The sequence below is a fragment of the Sesamum indicum genome, linkage group LG6 (assembly GCF_026168435.1).
Source record: "Sesamum indicum cultivar Baizhima isolate 11 linkage group LG6, ASM2616843v1, whole genome shotgun sequence".
Lineage (NCBI taxonomy): Eukaryota > Viridiplantae > Streptophyta > Magnoliopsida > Lamiales > Pedaliaceae > Sesamum > Sesamum indicum.
This window is the reverse complement of record NC_142662.1, coordinates 24,447,492-24,461,149: the sequence shown is the minus strand read 5'-3', so window position 1 is coordinate 24,461,149 and position 13,658 is coordinate 24,447,492. Positions and strand designations below refer to the sequence as shown.

General features: G+C 32.6%; 2 protein-coding genes across 2 annotated transcripts; both read right to left on the bottom strand.

Annotated features, from left to right (window-relative positions):
* Positions 1 to 209: 209 nt before the first annotated feature.
* LOC105163557 (zinc finger A20 and AN1 domain-containing stress-associated protein 5) lies at positions 210 to 998 on the bottom strand. The gene has a single exon (XM_011081960.3). The coding sequence runs from the start codon at positions 889 to 891 to the stop codon at positions 448 to 450; it is 444 nt and encodes a 147-aa protein (XP_011080262.1). The 5' UTR covers positions 892 to 998; the 3' UTR covers positions 210 to 447.
* Positions 999 to 7,428: 6,430 nt separating this feature from the next.
* On the bottom strand, positions 7,429 to 10,933 carry PLT2 (Integrase-type DNA-binding superfamily protein). Its single transcript, XM_088881048.1, has 9 exons — positions 10,356 to 10,933; positions 9,851 to 10,262; positions 9,633 to 9,715; positions 9,502 to 9,510; positions 9,326 to 9,414; positions 9,144 to 9,217; positions 8,757 to 8,807; positions 8,531 to 8,607; positions 7,429 to 8,432 (listed from the first exon to the last, which is right to left on the bottom strand). Exons 1-9 carry the CDS (start codon positions 10,492 to 10,494, stop codon positions 7,672 to 7,674), a joined length of 1,695 nt encoding a protein of 564 aa, XP_088737174.1. The 5' UTR covers positions 10,495 to 10,933; the 3' UTR covers positions 7,429 to 7,671.
* Between the last annotated feature and the right edge of the window lie 2,725 nt (positions 10,934 to 13,658).

Here is a 13,658-nt window from a genome sequence, read left to right as displayed (position 1 = left end):
TTTTATTTTAATTGAAATAATAATTTTATTTTTATAATAGATGATAATTAAATAAAATTATCTGATATTGATAGATAATATATAACTAATATTGCTGTTGATATTTATTTATTTAGATATCTAAAACTTAATGATTGTAATAATAGTTAATTGCTAAACCTTATGCAACATAAACATTTCCTTTAAAAAATAATCATTATTAAATTAAATTGCAAAACAAGAATTTCAACTCCCATTTATGATAATTAATTAATCCAAATGACAACAGTGCCCCTACTCTCCATCGAATTTACAACAAAGCACAACCCTCCGACGCCCGCCCGACCGGCCGGCCGGCCAACCCCCCACCATTACACAGAATTAATGGACTAAAAAACTACCCTCAAACGCACACCAACAATTCGAAAACCCCAGATCTTGGATTTCTTTTGGACCCCTACTTTTTCCTCAAACCTTGAGGAGCTTCGCAGCCCTAACCACTGGATTCTCCCTCGCAATCGCCTCCCGCCCAGCCGCCTTGTAATCGTAGCTGCAGTCGTGCCGATCTGAGTATCTGTGCTCCGAACAGAACACGTCACCACACCTGCATCGGAAACCCATCAACCCGATTCGTTTCCTGCAACCCGACCCGGAACACCGGGTCACCTCCCTGGGTCTCTTCAACGACCCCCCACGGTTCTCCATCGGAGCTACCAGATCGGGCTTATCAGGGGAAGCGGCGGAGCTGATTCTCGGGTCACAGGCGCCCGATTGCTTCGGATCTGATGTATCCGGCGATCTGGCGGCGGGAAGCTGTGGGTGAGGCGAGGGAAGGGTCTGCGGCGGGGTGCATATGGGTAAGTTTTCCGGGACCTTGAGCTCGGTTTCTTCTTTGTCTCTCTTTTGGGCCATAGATTTGGATTGGAAGGAAGAGAGAGAGAGAGAGAAGGGTTGGGGGTTGCGTGTGTGAAAAAGCAAAGGGAAATGAGTGGAAATGGAGGAATATTGCGGGGGTGGGGGGGGGTTATATTTATGATTAGGGATAAAATATGGGGCGAGTATTTTAAGGTGTTGGAATATTGTGGGCCTTATTTGGAACGCGTATGGTATAGGCATCAGGAGTTTCTGCCTTTGTAATCACCTTATTACCCTTCTTCCCATTTTGCCCTTGTATTACTTTTTTTCACTCTATAATAACCCCCCCTATTTCTGCCCTAAACTCTATTTCGTATTAGCTCAACTAATTGTAGACGTAGAATCAATGCATTTCTACCCATCTCATTGCGCCAAATTATATTTTTAGTGTTATAGTATTCAAATTTAATATTTTTACTCCTCTTTTTTATCAACTTTTAAAATAGTCTTGAAATTAATAAAATCGACACATATTGCTTTATACTTTCGAAATTTTTAAAATGGTTCTAAAATTAAAAAAATTCGACATATTTAGTCTCGTATATTCTTTAAGGCAGAGAACTAAATATGTCGAGTTTTCTCAATTTTGGGACCATGTTGAAAGTCCTATAAAGTAGAAAACTAAAAAATATATCTAATTTTCTCCATTTTAGGGCTATTTTAAAAATTCCGTACAACATGAGGCTAAATATGTTGCATTTTTTTAATTTTAAAATTATTTTAAAAAATTCATAAAATAAAAAATTAAAAGTGTTAAACCTTCAATTCTATAAAACTTATAAGTATAATTTTATTTAAACTTTGGTCTTCCGTTCTTTTTTATTTTTAAAAAAAAATATTAATCTTATGTATATCTTACTGCACAAACAAATAGAAACCCTTACAACACAAAAGTCGCGCGTTGGTTCATATGAGAATTAGTATGCATTTATAGTAACTTATTATTTTATTTATTCATTTGATTTATTTAAAGTTAATTGGTCTGACATTGCTTATATGTTTTATTTGCCATTAATGCATCAATGGCATGTTTTTATTAAAGAAAAGTTCAAAATATTTTATACTTTACATAGGTATTTAGTTAAACTTGTTTAAAATTATAAATTCATACGTCTCATAAAACATTTTTAGAGCTTATAAATTTTAAATCTTATTTTAAAATGTGTTGTCGGAGTTTTTGGACGAAATAAATGGTGGACTTTACAAATTGTTAGTAATGTTAAATGTATAATTAATTAGAAAGATTTTTTTACATAATTTTACAAATAAGTTAAGAACATTGATGTTGTGGGCGATACTATTGTGCTCATGTACTCGCCGTTCTGATATTTTTCAAAGCATCACAATTTTGTCCTGAATCGTTTAAACAAGTATTCCATTAATGAATAGAGACATCGGAGTTCACAAATCATGCAAATTCCTCGTCTGCAACTAATGTCGGGTGTATAAGCTTTTAAATATTGATTCGAGTCGAGATACTTGATGATTTGGCTACTCTCTGGAATGGGGTCCACTTGAAGTATCCGATCTGTATGAATGAGGTTAGCCTGCACACAAAATCTTAAGTTTGTTGAGGTAATCTTCAGTTAAAACCCTCTAACAGTAAATCAGTACTTGTTAAAGATTACAAGACCCGCATAAATGCTTGTGAACATAATTAATGTATATCCATAAAATAGAGCCCCCAATGCATTTACAAGGACTCATATGTCAGAACCTGTACAGTCTACTTGTCTATTATATAACCATTAGATGGGTTGGGAGATCCACGATCCATAATATGGATTGCGATGTCAAGTGGGTTGGATACGATCCAACACACTAAAAAAAACGTCGATCCTTAAAATATTTTAATATTCTATATTTTTTTTACAGACAAATTTGTATTGCGATGTTATTTACTATTTATTTCTATCAAACATCTTATAAAATATTTTTTTTTTAAAAAAAAAAAGAAAACTTAAAACAAACTCATAAAAACAGCCCCGCTAATGAAGTTAGGTTAGGTATGAAAGAAGAAGAATTGGCAGCATGATGTACGTGTGGGTTTCGTATTTGACGGAGAGTTAGAATTGGTCATTCACCTTTTCAATTGGCTCAGTTGCATCAGCATCACCATCCCCTTAGTGGAGGGAGATAATTGAGACACCAATTTTGACGAGATTGTGCAAGTTATAACACTTGATTCAAGCTCCTCGCATAGAGGTGTTAGGCTACAACACAATTAAAATAATAATTCATTATTCTTATCTAAAAAAAAAATATATATATATATATATAAGAAAAATATACAATTATATATAAATTGATTTTTATAATTTTAAAATTTTGATAATTTTCATCATTTTTCAATCAATCTGGTCGAAAAATAGCATGTGACTTCCACATGACCTAATTAAATCAATGTTTTAGTTCTCTACTTAAAGAGCTTTGATATTTTTAATACTGCGTGAATTCATTTATAAATTTAAAATTACAATTTAATTAAATCATATACAATTTTTGCAAAAATAATAAAATTATAGATTTAAATTACGAAAACTAATTGGTAAGTGATCAAAATACCAACCTTTAAGGTACATGATTAAGTTGTATTTTTTTGTAATAAGATTGCGACTGCCTTTGTCAGCATGATGTCACAGCCGCCTAATGTACAGGCAGGCCTGCTCAAACTCATTTTTATTTTCACAATTTCATGTAATCATCATTACTAAACTATACTGAACCATTTTGAATATGCCATCATAAGATATTAATTTTTATTTTAAAAATTAAATACGATTACGAGTTTTATATATTATTGATGATGATAATTTATAATTACTATGATCAAAAAAATTATCAAAATATTAGAAATAAGTTACGATCTCTATAGTTCTTTGTTAACGGAGTTGATACATTTCTAATATATCATTTTATTCATAATCTATTTTTAAGTATAATTACACATTATTTTCTTAAAATTTGATGTAATAAAATATAAATTTTTTATGATTTAAAAAATTATATATGATATTCTTAATTTATTCATGTTTAACAAATTGATCCATATTTTATCAAAATTCACAAAATTTATTGATATCAATAAAAATTAAATAAAATTCATATTTAATTACCACGATTGGCTTATTACTGACTCATTGCAGTTCGTAGGTCAATAAATATTTTCAGACCAAAACTACCCTTAGATGTCTTCATACACTAATGTGTGTGAAGAGATCCATCTTCACCCTTATAAGAGTAGTTTTGATTTTAAAATATTTGTTTCATGACCTATAATAAATCTGTAAGTTAATTAGAAATAAATATAAATTTTCATTCAATTTTTTTATTGATATCAAAAGAATCTATGGAGTTTACTAATAGATGGACCTATTTATTAGGCGAAAACAAGGAGTAATTTCTCAAACCACGAAGGGTTGTATTTATACCTTATTATTATTGGAGAGCACCTTTTTGGTGTCTAATTTTTTATGATCTGTCGTTTCTTTTATTTTTTTAAAAGAATAGAACAATTTATTTTTTTTTTCTTTTTTCAACTTCCAATTGTCTCTCTCCCTCAATTTCCCTATTAGTTTTTCCTCCCCCACTTTCTCTAAATAACTACTCACAATCTTTTTAATATTTTTAATTTATTTAACTAAAATGTATGCTTTGAAAAAGTAAGAATTATATTATTTATAATTTAAATTAATTGCACATACATTTGGGTGTGCCCCACACACACAGAGACGAGTTTTACCATTAATTTTTTTTTTGTTTCAATTAACTGTACTAACTACATGAAATTTGCAAGTCACCACCTCAGACCATTTATCGGTGGAATAAGTTTCATTGAGAAATAGTTACATGCCGCGCATGTACATATATCGTGGTGAATAATATTTATTTATGATAAATTTTTTATTATATCCATTTATATTTATGGAAAAAAATTTAATTCTTTTATGGTGTGTGAGAAAAGGGGGTAGGAATTATAGTGTAGGGCTGAAAATAGCAAAAGATTGAACTGCAAGGAAAGATCATCAAAGGTAAACGACCCAATTTCGTGTTTTATAAATATATTTATATATCTATATATAGCAGAGCGAAGTTTGACCATTTTGATTTGAATTTTTTAATTACTGAGAAAAAATTTCATTGGTTAGAAAATTTAATTTATTTTAAATTAATAATTTAATTCGTATTTAATAAACGTATAATATATTTAAATTACTGCATTTTACCCATCGAAAATAAAAATTTTATTTTGTGTAAAAGATTCGTTTATAGCATTATGTATTACAAAAAAATTATTAAATTTAAAAAAATTATATAATCGTACATAACATCAATTTTATGTTAATATATATATATATATATTATAAAATATATTTTTATTTCTTTCTATATGTTGTAAAAATAATTTTTTTTTATCCTTTGAAAGTTGAGTTATAGTTTTGATGGGCGGCGCTACGTTGAACTCTTCAAATCCAATCGATTTGACTTCCTGTGCTCTACGGCCCTACTTTCACATCCTAATTCTTCCCTTGAAAACGACCAATAAAATCTTTTCCTAGAGAGAGGGGAAAAAACAGTAAAAAGGTCAGCATTATTTTTTATTTTTAATTAAGGATAATTACAATATCGTCTTTTTAAATTTAGCGTAATTATGTATAAAATTTTTATAATTTAAAAAATTACAACTAATACCTTTAAGATTTACTTTCGTCTAATAAATAAGTTCTTCCGTCAGTCAAAATTAACTGAATTTATTGATATTTTGTTAATAATAGAATGAAAATTAATATTTACCCTCAATTGATTATTACTGACTTATTACAGATCAAATAATTTATTTCGGACTAAACTGCCCCTATACTCCTCACATGCATTAATGCGTGAAAACGTATGAGTATAATTTGATCATAAAAAAATTTACTTGACATGCAATAAATCAATTATAAATAAACGGGAGTAAATATAGATTTTTTTTTTATTAATATCAACAAATTCGATAAATTTTAATTAACGAGAAAATTTATTTATTAAAAAAAAAATAAACCTTAGAGGTGCTAGGCGTAATTTCTCAATCATATAAGAAGAGAGTGTAATTATTCATTTTAATTATTGGGTGATGAGGGTGTCAATTATTACAATTAGGAGTATGATGATATTGGATACGTGATTTTTATTATATTTATTAAATTAAATAAAAGATAAGACAAATAAAATTAAAACCGATAAAATCAACTGAATTTAATGTGTATAAATAAACGCATTAAGTGACAAAAGAAATTATTTCGTCACAATACTTTACATTATTTTAATAGTGATAATCGTGCAAAAAATGTCAGTGACAAAAATTATAGACCAAAATAAATTGTGCAGAAAATTATCATTAAAAAACAGTAAAACACATGTATAACGACAATTTATATTGAAAAAAATTATAATTTCAGTCCTCTAATTTAGGGGTGATAATTTTAGTTCTGTACGAATTGATTTTGATAATTTAATCATGTAATTTTATAATTTTAACAATTCTCGTCGTTTTTCGACCAATTTAGCTTGAAATTCAATTCACTTGCATTTTTAGTCTTATAAATAAATTCGTGCATGATAAAAAATAATAATTTTTTTAATTATAAGACTAAAAATATCAAAGCTCCCTAAGTTACAAGAGCATAATTGCAATTTAATTGTGTTATATGTAGGATTAAAATTGTCAAATTTTTAAAGTTATAGAATTAAATTGAAAAAAATCAATTCGTGTAGAACTAGAAACGATACGCCCACAATCTGCAATACTAAAATTATATGTTTTTCATTTATATATATTCCCAACAAATTATATAACTCTTATGTCATCATATTTGTATTATCACTATAAATGTCTTTAATAGTTTGTAGTCAACGTACTTTGTACATAATTCTTCTTGCTGCAATTAATCACATTATGATAAAATATAAATATTAATAATTAATATATATTTCAGAGACAATTTTAAAATTGTTGGCTGATAACACTTTCAATAGTATGGAATAAAGTGTTCAAAACTTTTAGTCCTCTATTTTTCAATATGTCCTTAAATTAAAAAAAAAAGAAAACCCAATATATACATTTAGTCCTATATTTTTCATAAAATTTTTAAAATAGTCCCAAAATTAAAAAAGCTCGACACATTTAGTCCCCATATATTCCCTAAAGCATTGGATTGCATAATACGTCAATTTTTGTTTTATTTTAAAACTATCTTAAAGATTTCTAAAATAGAGCGAGCACAAAATGTATTTAAACTTTTCCATTTTAATACCATCTGTAAAATACTAAAAGCATTGAAACCCTAAAAGTGTAATTATGCCCTTGCAACTAATATATGTTTCATTGTTTGCACGTAAAAATTGAAACACAATATAACACAACATATATAGAAGTAAAGATACTTAGGGACTAATTCATACATCGAAACACTAAATAAAAATTAAAGTGTCGATATGCAAATATATAGTTAATTATTAATACTTCATTTGGAAATATTTAAGAGATAAAAAAAAAAAAAAAAACAAAGATGTATATATATAGCCGGAACATTTTCTTTAGGTAATCGCATTGAAAATTGCTCAACATGCCAAGTAAAATTCGGCTCTTCCCACCCACGCACCTTTAATTTCATCCCACAAATTAACAAAATCATCAAAAAACATAGAAATTAATAATCATAATAATAATTAGTAATAATCCAACCATCTTCATCCTCATCCTTAATCGCCATCACATGATTGATCATTGTCCGATCAATCATTCCACATGCTAAAAACACCAGGATTTGATCCCTGCACCGTCGTCTCTCCCGACCACCCGCCGTAAGCAGCTGCAGCCGAAGGAATATGATCATAATCCACTTTCACCAGCGCCAGTTCCTCAGCCGAACCACCTCCACCTGAACCCGAACCTGATCCCGATCCCGACCCCATCGCCAGCCCGTTCCCAAGAAACCCTCCGCTGTAACTCCCACTTGAGCTCCCATTGTTATCCATCACAGAAGATGAAGACCCCATGTTCATCAACCCATGCAGCAGCACCGGATTATAGCTCCCGTAGAACTGGCTCGAGCTGGAGCTGGAATGATTAGGGTTCACGTTGTAAGAACACGGCTGCTGTTGATGCAGCTGCAGCTGTGTCTGAATGTAGCTCTGATAATGCGAGGAATCCTGAGTAGTACTGTAGTGGGAGAGATCCTGGTTCTGTAAGGAGAGCAACGGCTGATGAGTTTCGAAGGGGTGTTGCATTAGAGGGTAGGGTTGGAGAGGGCCACCGCTCGAACCGCCGTACTGGAAGGTGGAGCCAAGAGAGATCATTTCTTCGCGTTTTCTTGATGACTCGATTGCCTGTGCCTCCTTTAGACGTTTGGCGGCTCCGCCGCCGATAGGGAGAGTGTTGCTCTCTAGTATCGCCTTCACGTCGTAGCGGCTCATGTCGAAGTTTGTGACAGCGTTTAGGCCTCTGAATTTGATCGCCGCGATGTCGTAGGCTTCCGCAGCTTCCTCCTCAGTGCCTGGATCAAGAGGAAGAAGAGTATATATATATATATATATATATATTTGCAGATTCATCAATTAGATAAACAATTGAAGGATTAATAAAATTGATTACTGAAAGTCCCCAAGTAGAGATCTTTGTTTCCAGCAACTCTTCCGATTCTTGCTTGCCACCTTCCATGCTGATGATGCCTGCTTACGAGCATTGTCATGAGAGATTGATGCACGAAAAGGGTACAGTGATCAGGGGAAGGGGGCAGATGAAGAAGATCAAGAATCTTAGAAAGAAAAACTAATAATACAAAATGTTATGCAAATTGAAGGAAATTAATCAACAATACCTTGTTACACCACGGTACATTGAAGCTCCCCTGGAAAACCCACTACTCTTCCTGAATTGAAAATACATAAATATTAATCAATATTTTTTAATAAAAAGTTTTCTGACCATTTAACTGACAGATAATAAAATTATAAACATGAAAAAGATGATTAAATAAATTAAAATTTCCGAACTCAGAAGCAGTCAGTCAAGAGAAACAAGCATCAATATTTCTGACATCTGCCTCTTGTCAGCTTATCTATATATATATATCTGCATGCTTTTAATTAATACATTGCACAAATTAACTATATTTAATTCTCTACTTAAATAATATATATATATATGTAAATAAAGTAATTATTAATTAAATAGTATTGATGCAGTAATTAGTATAAAATTTTACCTTCTTATAGAGGCCACAAATTCTTGCCTTGTCATATGTTTCATCTCCTCAAGTTCCTTCTCATAGTTGCTGATCTGCAATTACAATTAGCTATGATCAGAAGCAGCAACTTTGTTAATCTAGCAAGCTTTATTCTGATTACCAAAAGTTAATTGTTCAGTAATATATATTAATTTGCATACTGGGAAATTGGTAGTGGTAGAAGTTCCCCAGTACTTCAGTGCAGCAAGATCATACGCCCTAGCAGCTTTTTCCTCTTTATCATATCCACCTGATAAAAGCAAATACTTAATATTACACAGTCTAAATTACTAGGTAGATACATAGAATTTGATAATTAAAGGAGAATTAAACTTACCTAAATACACTGCATCCACCGAAAATTATGTCGACAGGAAAATGAGAACAACGCAGAACGTAAGTGACAAATCGATCCAAAAAGTATGATCAAGAACGTATATATAAAGGTATAACGTTTAATTAATTAACCTTGACGGCCTTTCCTTGATTGGCCTTCCCTTCTGCAACTGTTATCCCATAGATGAGCTTCGTACCTGCCCGTCCACCTATGCCTACCGTCGTAACAAAACCACAAGATTCATTTAGATAATCTTAAACGAGTAATACTCGGGGATGCGCGACCAACATATCTAGAAGATTAAGTTATCATAAATATAAGAAATTTGTACAAGTGTGTGAATTCCAACCTAGTGACGCCTCTGTATATGGATGTTCTTTGGCCAAAAGTGTCCAATGTCCTCCTAGGGGCAGGCTCAACAATACTAGTACTATTACTATTGTCTGCACTTGCTGTGCCACTAGCACTAGTCTCACTGGTGGAACCCTTGCCGCTGCCCATTGAGAGTGTCAATTGCTGCATGTTACATGCATTTTCTTGCAGATTGTCGTAGCTGGTAGCGGCCTCAGCAGCCGCCAGCGTGTGCTGCACCGACACCAAGCTATTGCTCGAGAACAGGAAGTCGGAATCGGTCGACTGGATTTCGTTGTAGGAAACGAGCTCCGAGTGGCTATCTGATTTGCTGACTCCCAAGAAATCAGCAACTTTGGGGACTTCATTGCTCTCTTGAGTAGTGTTGATCAAATTCCAATCTGGATATGCTACACTCCATCAAAAGAAACAACAAATAACATTAGTTAAATTAATCATACCAAGAAAAGGAAAGAAATCATGACAATAATATTAATTATTACCTTGGTTTTGAAATGGTGTCTCAATGTTGTCATTGACTAACCCTAGAGAGAAGTGGTGGGGCTGAGGTGTTTGGAGGTGGGGTGGTAAGGATGGATGAGTGGGAGAAAGAGGGAAAGAGAGCCAGTTGTTGGAATTCATGGAGATCTTTTGCCCTAATGCTCTTAATTTCTTGAGATGATGTGAATCTTACAAGGTTTAATTAGTATGTAAGAATCAGTGAAGAACTCCTGCACATGCCAAAAACAGCAAAGAGGATTACAATCATATACCCATTATAGGAGACACATAAAATATGATGAGATCTGATGAGGTGAAAGATCTTTCAGACTAAATAAGAAACTGACACAGCTGCTTTACCCTAATGCAAAAGGGCTAATGTAAGAATGCAGTGTCTCTCACTCCCTCTCTGTAACCTCCTCCTCTCCCCCTTTCTCTCACTCTCTCTCTCTCTAAAACTATGAAGCAGCAAATTAAAGAAGCAGGTAGATAAAGAAAGAGAGAAGAGAAGAGGGAGCCAAAAAGAGTCTTATGGAGAGAAATACTGATATTTAAATCTTCATTTATTACTTCTTGTCCCTACCAACCTTTTGCAGTGGTCTGACTCTGACCACCAAATTCCAATACTAAGTATAGATATATATATATATATAACTATATTTCTTTCTTTTTTTTTATCAGACAAAGAGACGATCAGTGCGACAACTCTCTTTCAAATTGTTAGAGAAATTTGTATAATGCAAGATTCATAACTGCTCCTATTTTCTTGTAACTATTACATGTATTTGTTTTCAAAGCTCCAAATACTTTAAAAGCGCTTAGAGTTTTCCGAAACGTGATTTAAGTTCTGGAATGAAAAATAAGAGTGAAGATCGAAATTTATGATTACTAGGGTTTAGATATAACCTTGTGGTCTAATTAACATAGTACATTAATTAAGTTTTACTTACTAGTTTATTGCACGAGTGTCTTGTATTACTACTGCAGAGATAGTCTAAAAGCTGTGGTCCCTGAGTCTTTGTACTAAGACAAACCCACAATTCCAATTGGAAGAATCCAACTACCCCCCCCCCCCCCCCAACCCCTAGTTCCCCTCCCCTAACCCCACTTGGTTTATCGGGACTCTCTTAATACCTCGTTCTGTGTAAGAAATGACACCCCAAAACCCAGCATTTCCACGCCACCACATCATATATATCTGAATTTCTTTACTACCTCTAAATCATAACTCATCAACTCAAATTGGAAACTATATATGAAAATCATCCATTTACAGGTTTCATTTTCATCATCATCTATATATATATATATGATTCACACACACACAATAACACACGGTACACATTCATGTTCAAGGAAAAAGTGTAAAAAGATAGATCATCATCTAGGTGTATGTATTCATATATTCATATATGATGTATGTATGTATGTATACATTCATACACATATACAAGAGTAATAGATATAGCGTAAGAAATTAATGTAAATGGAGAGCCATGAAATTACAGCAGGGGTGTGTGCGTGTGTGGATCCCCGTGTGAGAGTGCATGTGTATAAGCTAAACGTGTACGGACAAGGAGTATTATATCCATAATATCCGACATATTAAATATTATAAGTACCGGGCATGGAAAAAAGGAGTGAGAATTACTCCATTTCAAAAGGGTTTTTTACCCAATAAACTAAGATTGGACGATTTGGTTTTGGGTCTTCCAAGTCGAAATCTGTTGACCGTCGAATTGGAAATCGCACTCCTCAAACACCATATTATCATAAAATATTAATACACATTTCTTCTTCTTTTTTTTTTCAATTTTATATGTTAATTTCTTGCATTAGTGCATGCATGTCCTCTAATTAACTAGTACCAAAGAAATTAAACTTAATTTGGAAGAATTTCGTCTCTTTGTTTCTGTGCCTTCTGTCTTCCACTCAGTCAAACACTTTTCAAACACCATCTTAATTATTATTATAATAATAATACTACTCTTCTTTTTCACTAATTACTACAACGGTAAAAATTAACAACACACAAGACTATAAATTAGTACTCATGATCACAAGTGTTTAATTAATTTAATTATACTACAAATATAGATTTTGTATTGCAAAAGAGTATGTGTTTGTGTGTGTGTCAAGATACGTACACCTGCCACTGCTGTTCATCAACATTTTCCCAGCCCAAAACGTATCATTCTTGAAAATTCATTGGAAGTGTGTGTATATCTGTATATATACATATATATAGAGAGAGAGATGAGATGATGAAGTGGAACAAGGGAGGCAGGACCCACGTCTCTCGCTTACCATGAGATCTACTTTCCTAAACCCTAGCTAGCAGCAATTAAAATACACACAATACTCATCAAGAAAAATATTGAACTCTCAACCCATTAAATAAAATCTGTACTATGTTATAAACCCAACAACAAAATGGGAAGTGGGAGAAGACAAACCATTCACCTTAATAATTACTATTTATATTGTGGTTTCTGGTGGCAGGAATATCACAAGAAACAAGAACACAAAGAAAACCACATATATATATATATATATATCACCTGCTGCAGAAAAAAAAACCCTAAACCCCTTAAAGAAGAAACTGACAATCGACCCTGCTTACTATATATATGAATACTTCTGACTTCTCCCTGCAGCCCTCCACATGAATCCATCAGCACAACAATCTTCCTCAGCTTTTTTATCTATATGAAAACTGTGTACGTATATTTTCTTCCTATTATGGAGAAAAATATATAAACACGCAGTAACTGTGTGTGTGTGGGAATTATGCACGTATACATGTATCTATCTGTGTATGTATAATCTTATCTTGAGAAATGTGAAGTGAGACATCGTAAGTTGGTGAAAGAAGGGGGGTTGGGGGGGGGGGGGGTTGGATTTGTTATAATTAACAGAGCAGCAGCCCAGTTAATAATAATTAGGCTAAAATTAAAACCCTTCATTTAATAATTTTTATTTTTTTTTTACTTTTGACAGAGACAGAGACGACCGCCACGCCGATTCAGGTTTCGCGGGCAGGTTCGGAGGAATGTGACTGCCACGAGTTTCCATTTTTCCAAGAGTTTTTCCTAGTTTTGCTATTGGACCGCTACCTCGCTGATTATCCGGTCTGCTGTTTGCATGCCGCCCGCCCACTCTATCATCATACACTATTAATTTCCACACATTGATTTCCCACTACAAAAAAAAACAAGATTTGGAGCGGTTTAGAAACGTTTTTCTTTCTTTTTCTTTTTGTTTTTCCTTGTTTGAAACGATTTTAAATTATCGGAATTTGAATG

Bases quoted from the DNA above. Each gene is read 5' to 3' on its own strand.
- LOC105163557 (XM_011081960.3), bottom strand. From the start codon at position 891: ATGGCCCAAAAGAGAGACAAAGAAGAAACCGAGCTCAAGGTCCCGGAA.
- PLT2 (XM_088881048.1), bottom strand. From the start codon at position 10,494: ATGAATTCCAACAACTGGCTCTCTTTCCCTCTTTCTCCCACTCATCCA. The intron at 10,263-10,355 runs GTAATAATTAAT...GATGGAGTGTAG, and splicing joins GACACCATTTCAAAACCAAG to CATATCCAGATTGGAATTTG. The intron at 9,218-9,325 runs GTATGCAAATTA...TTGTAATTGCAG, and splicing joins CTACCACTACCAATTTCCCA to ATCAGCAACTATGAGAAGGA.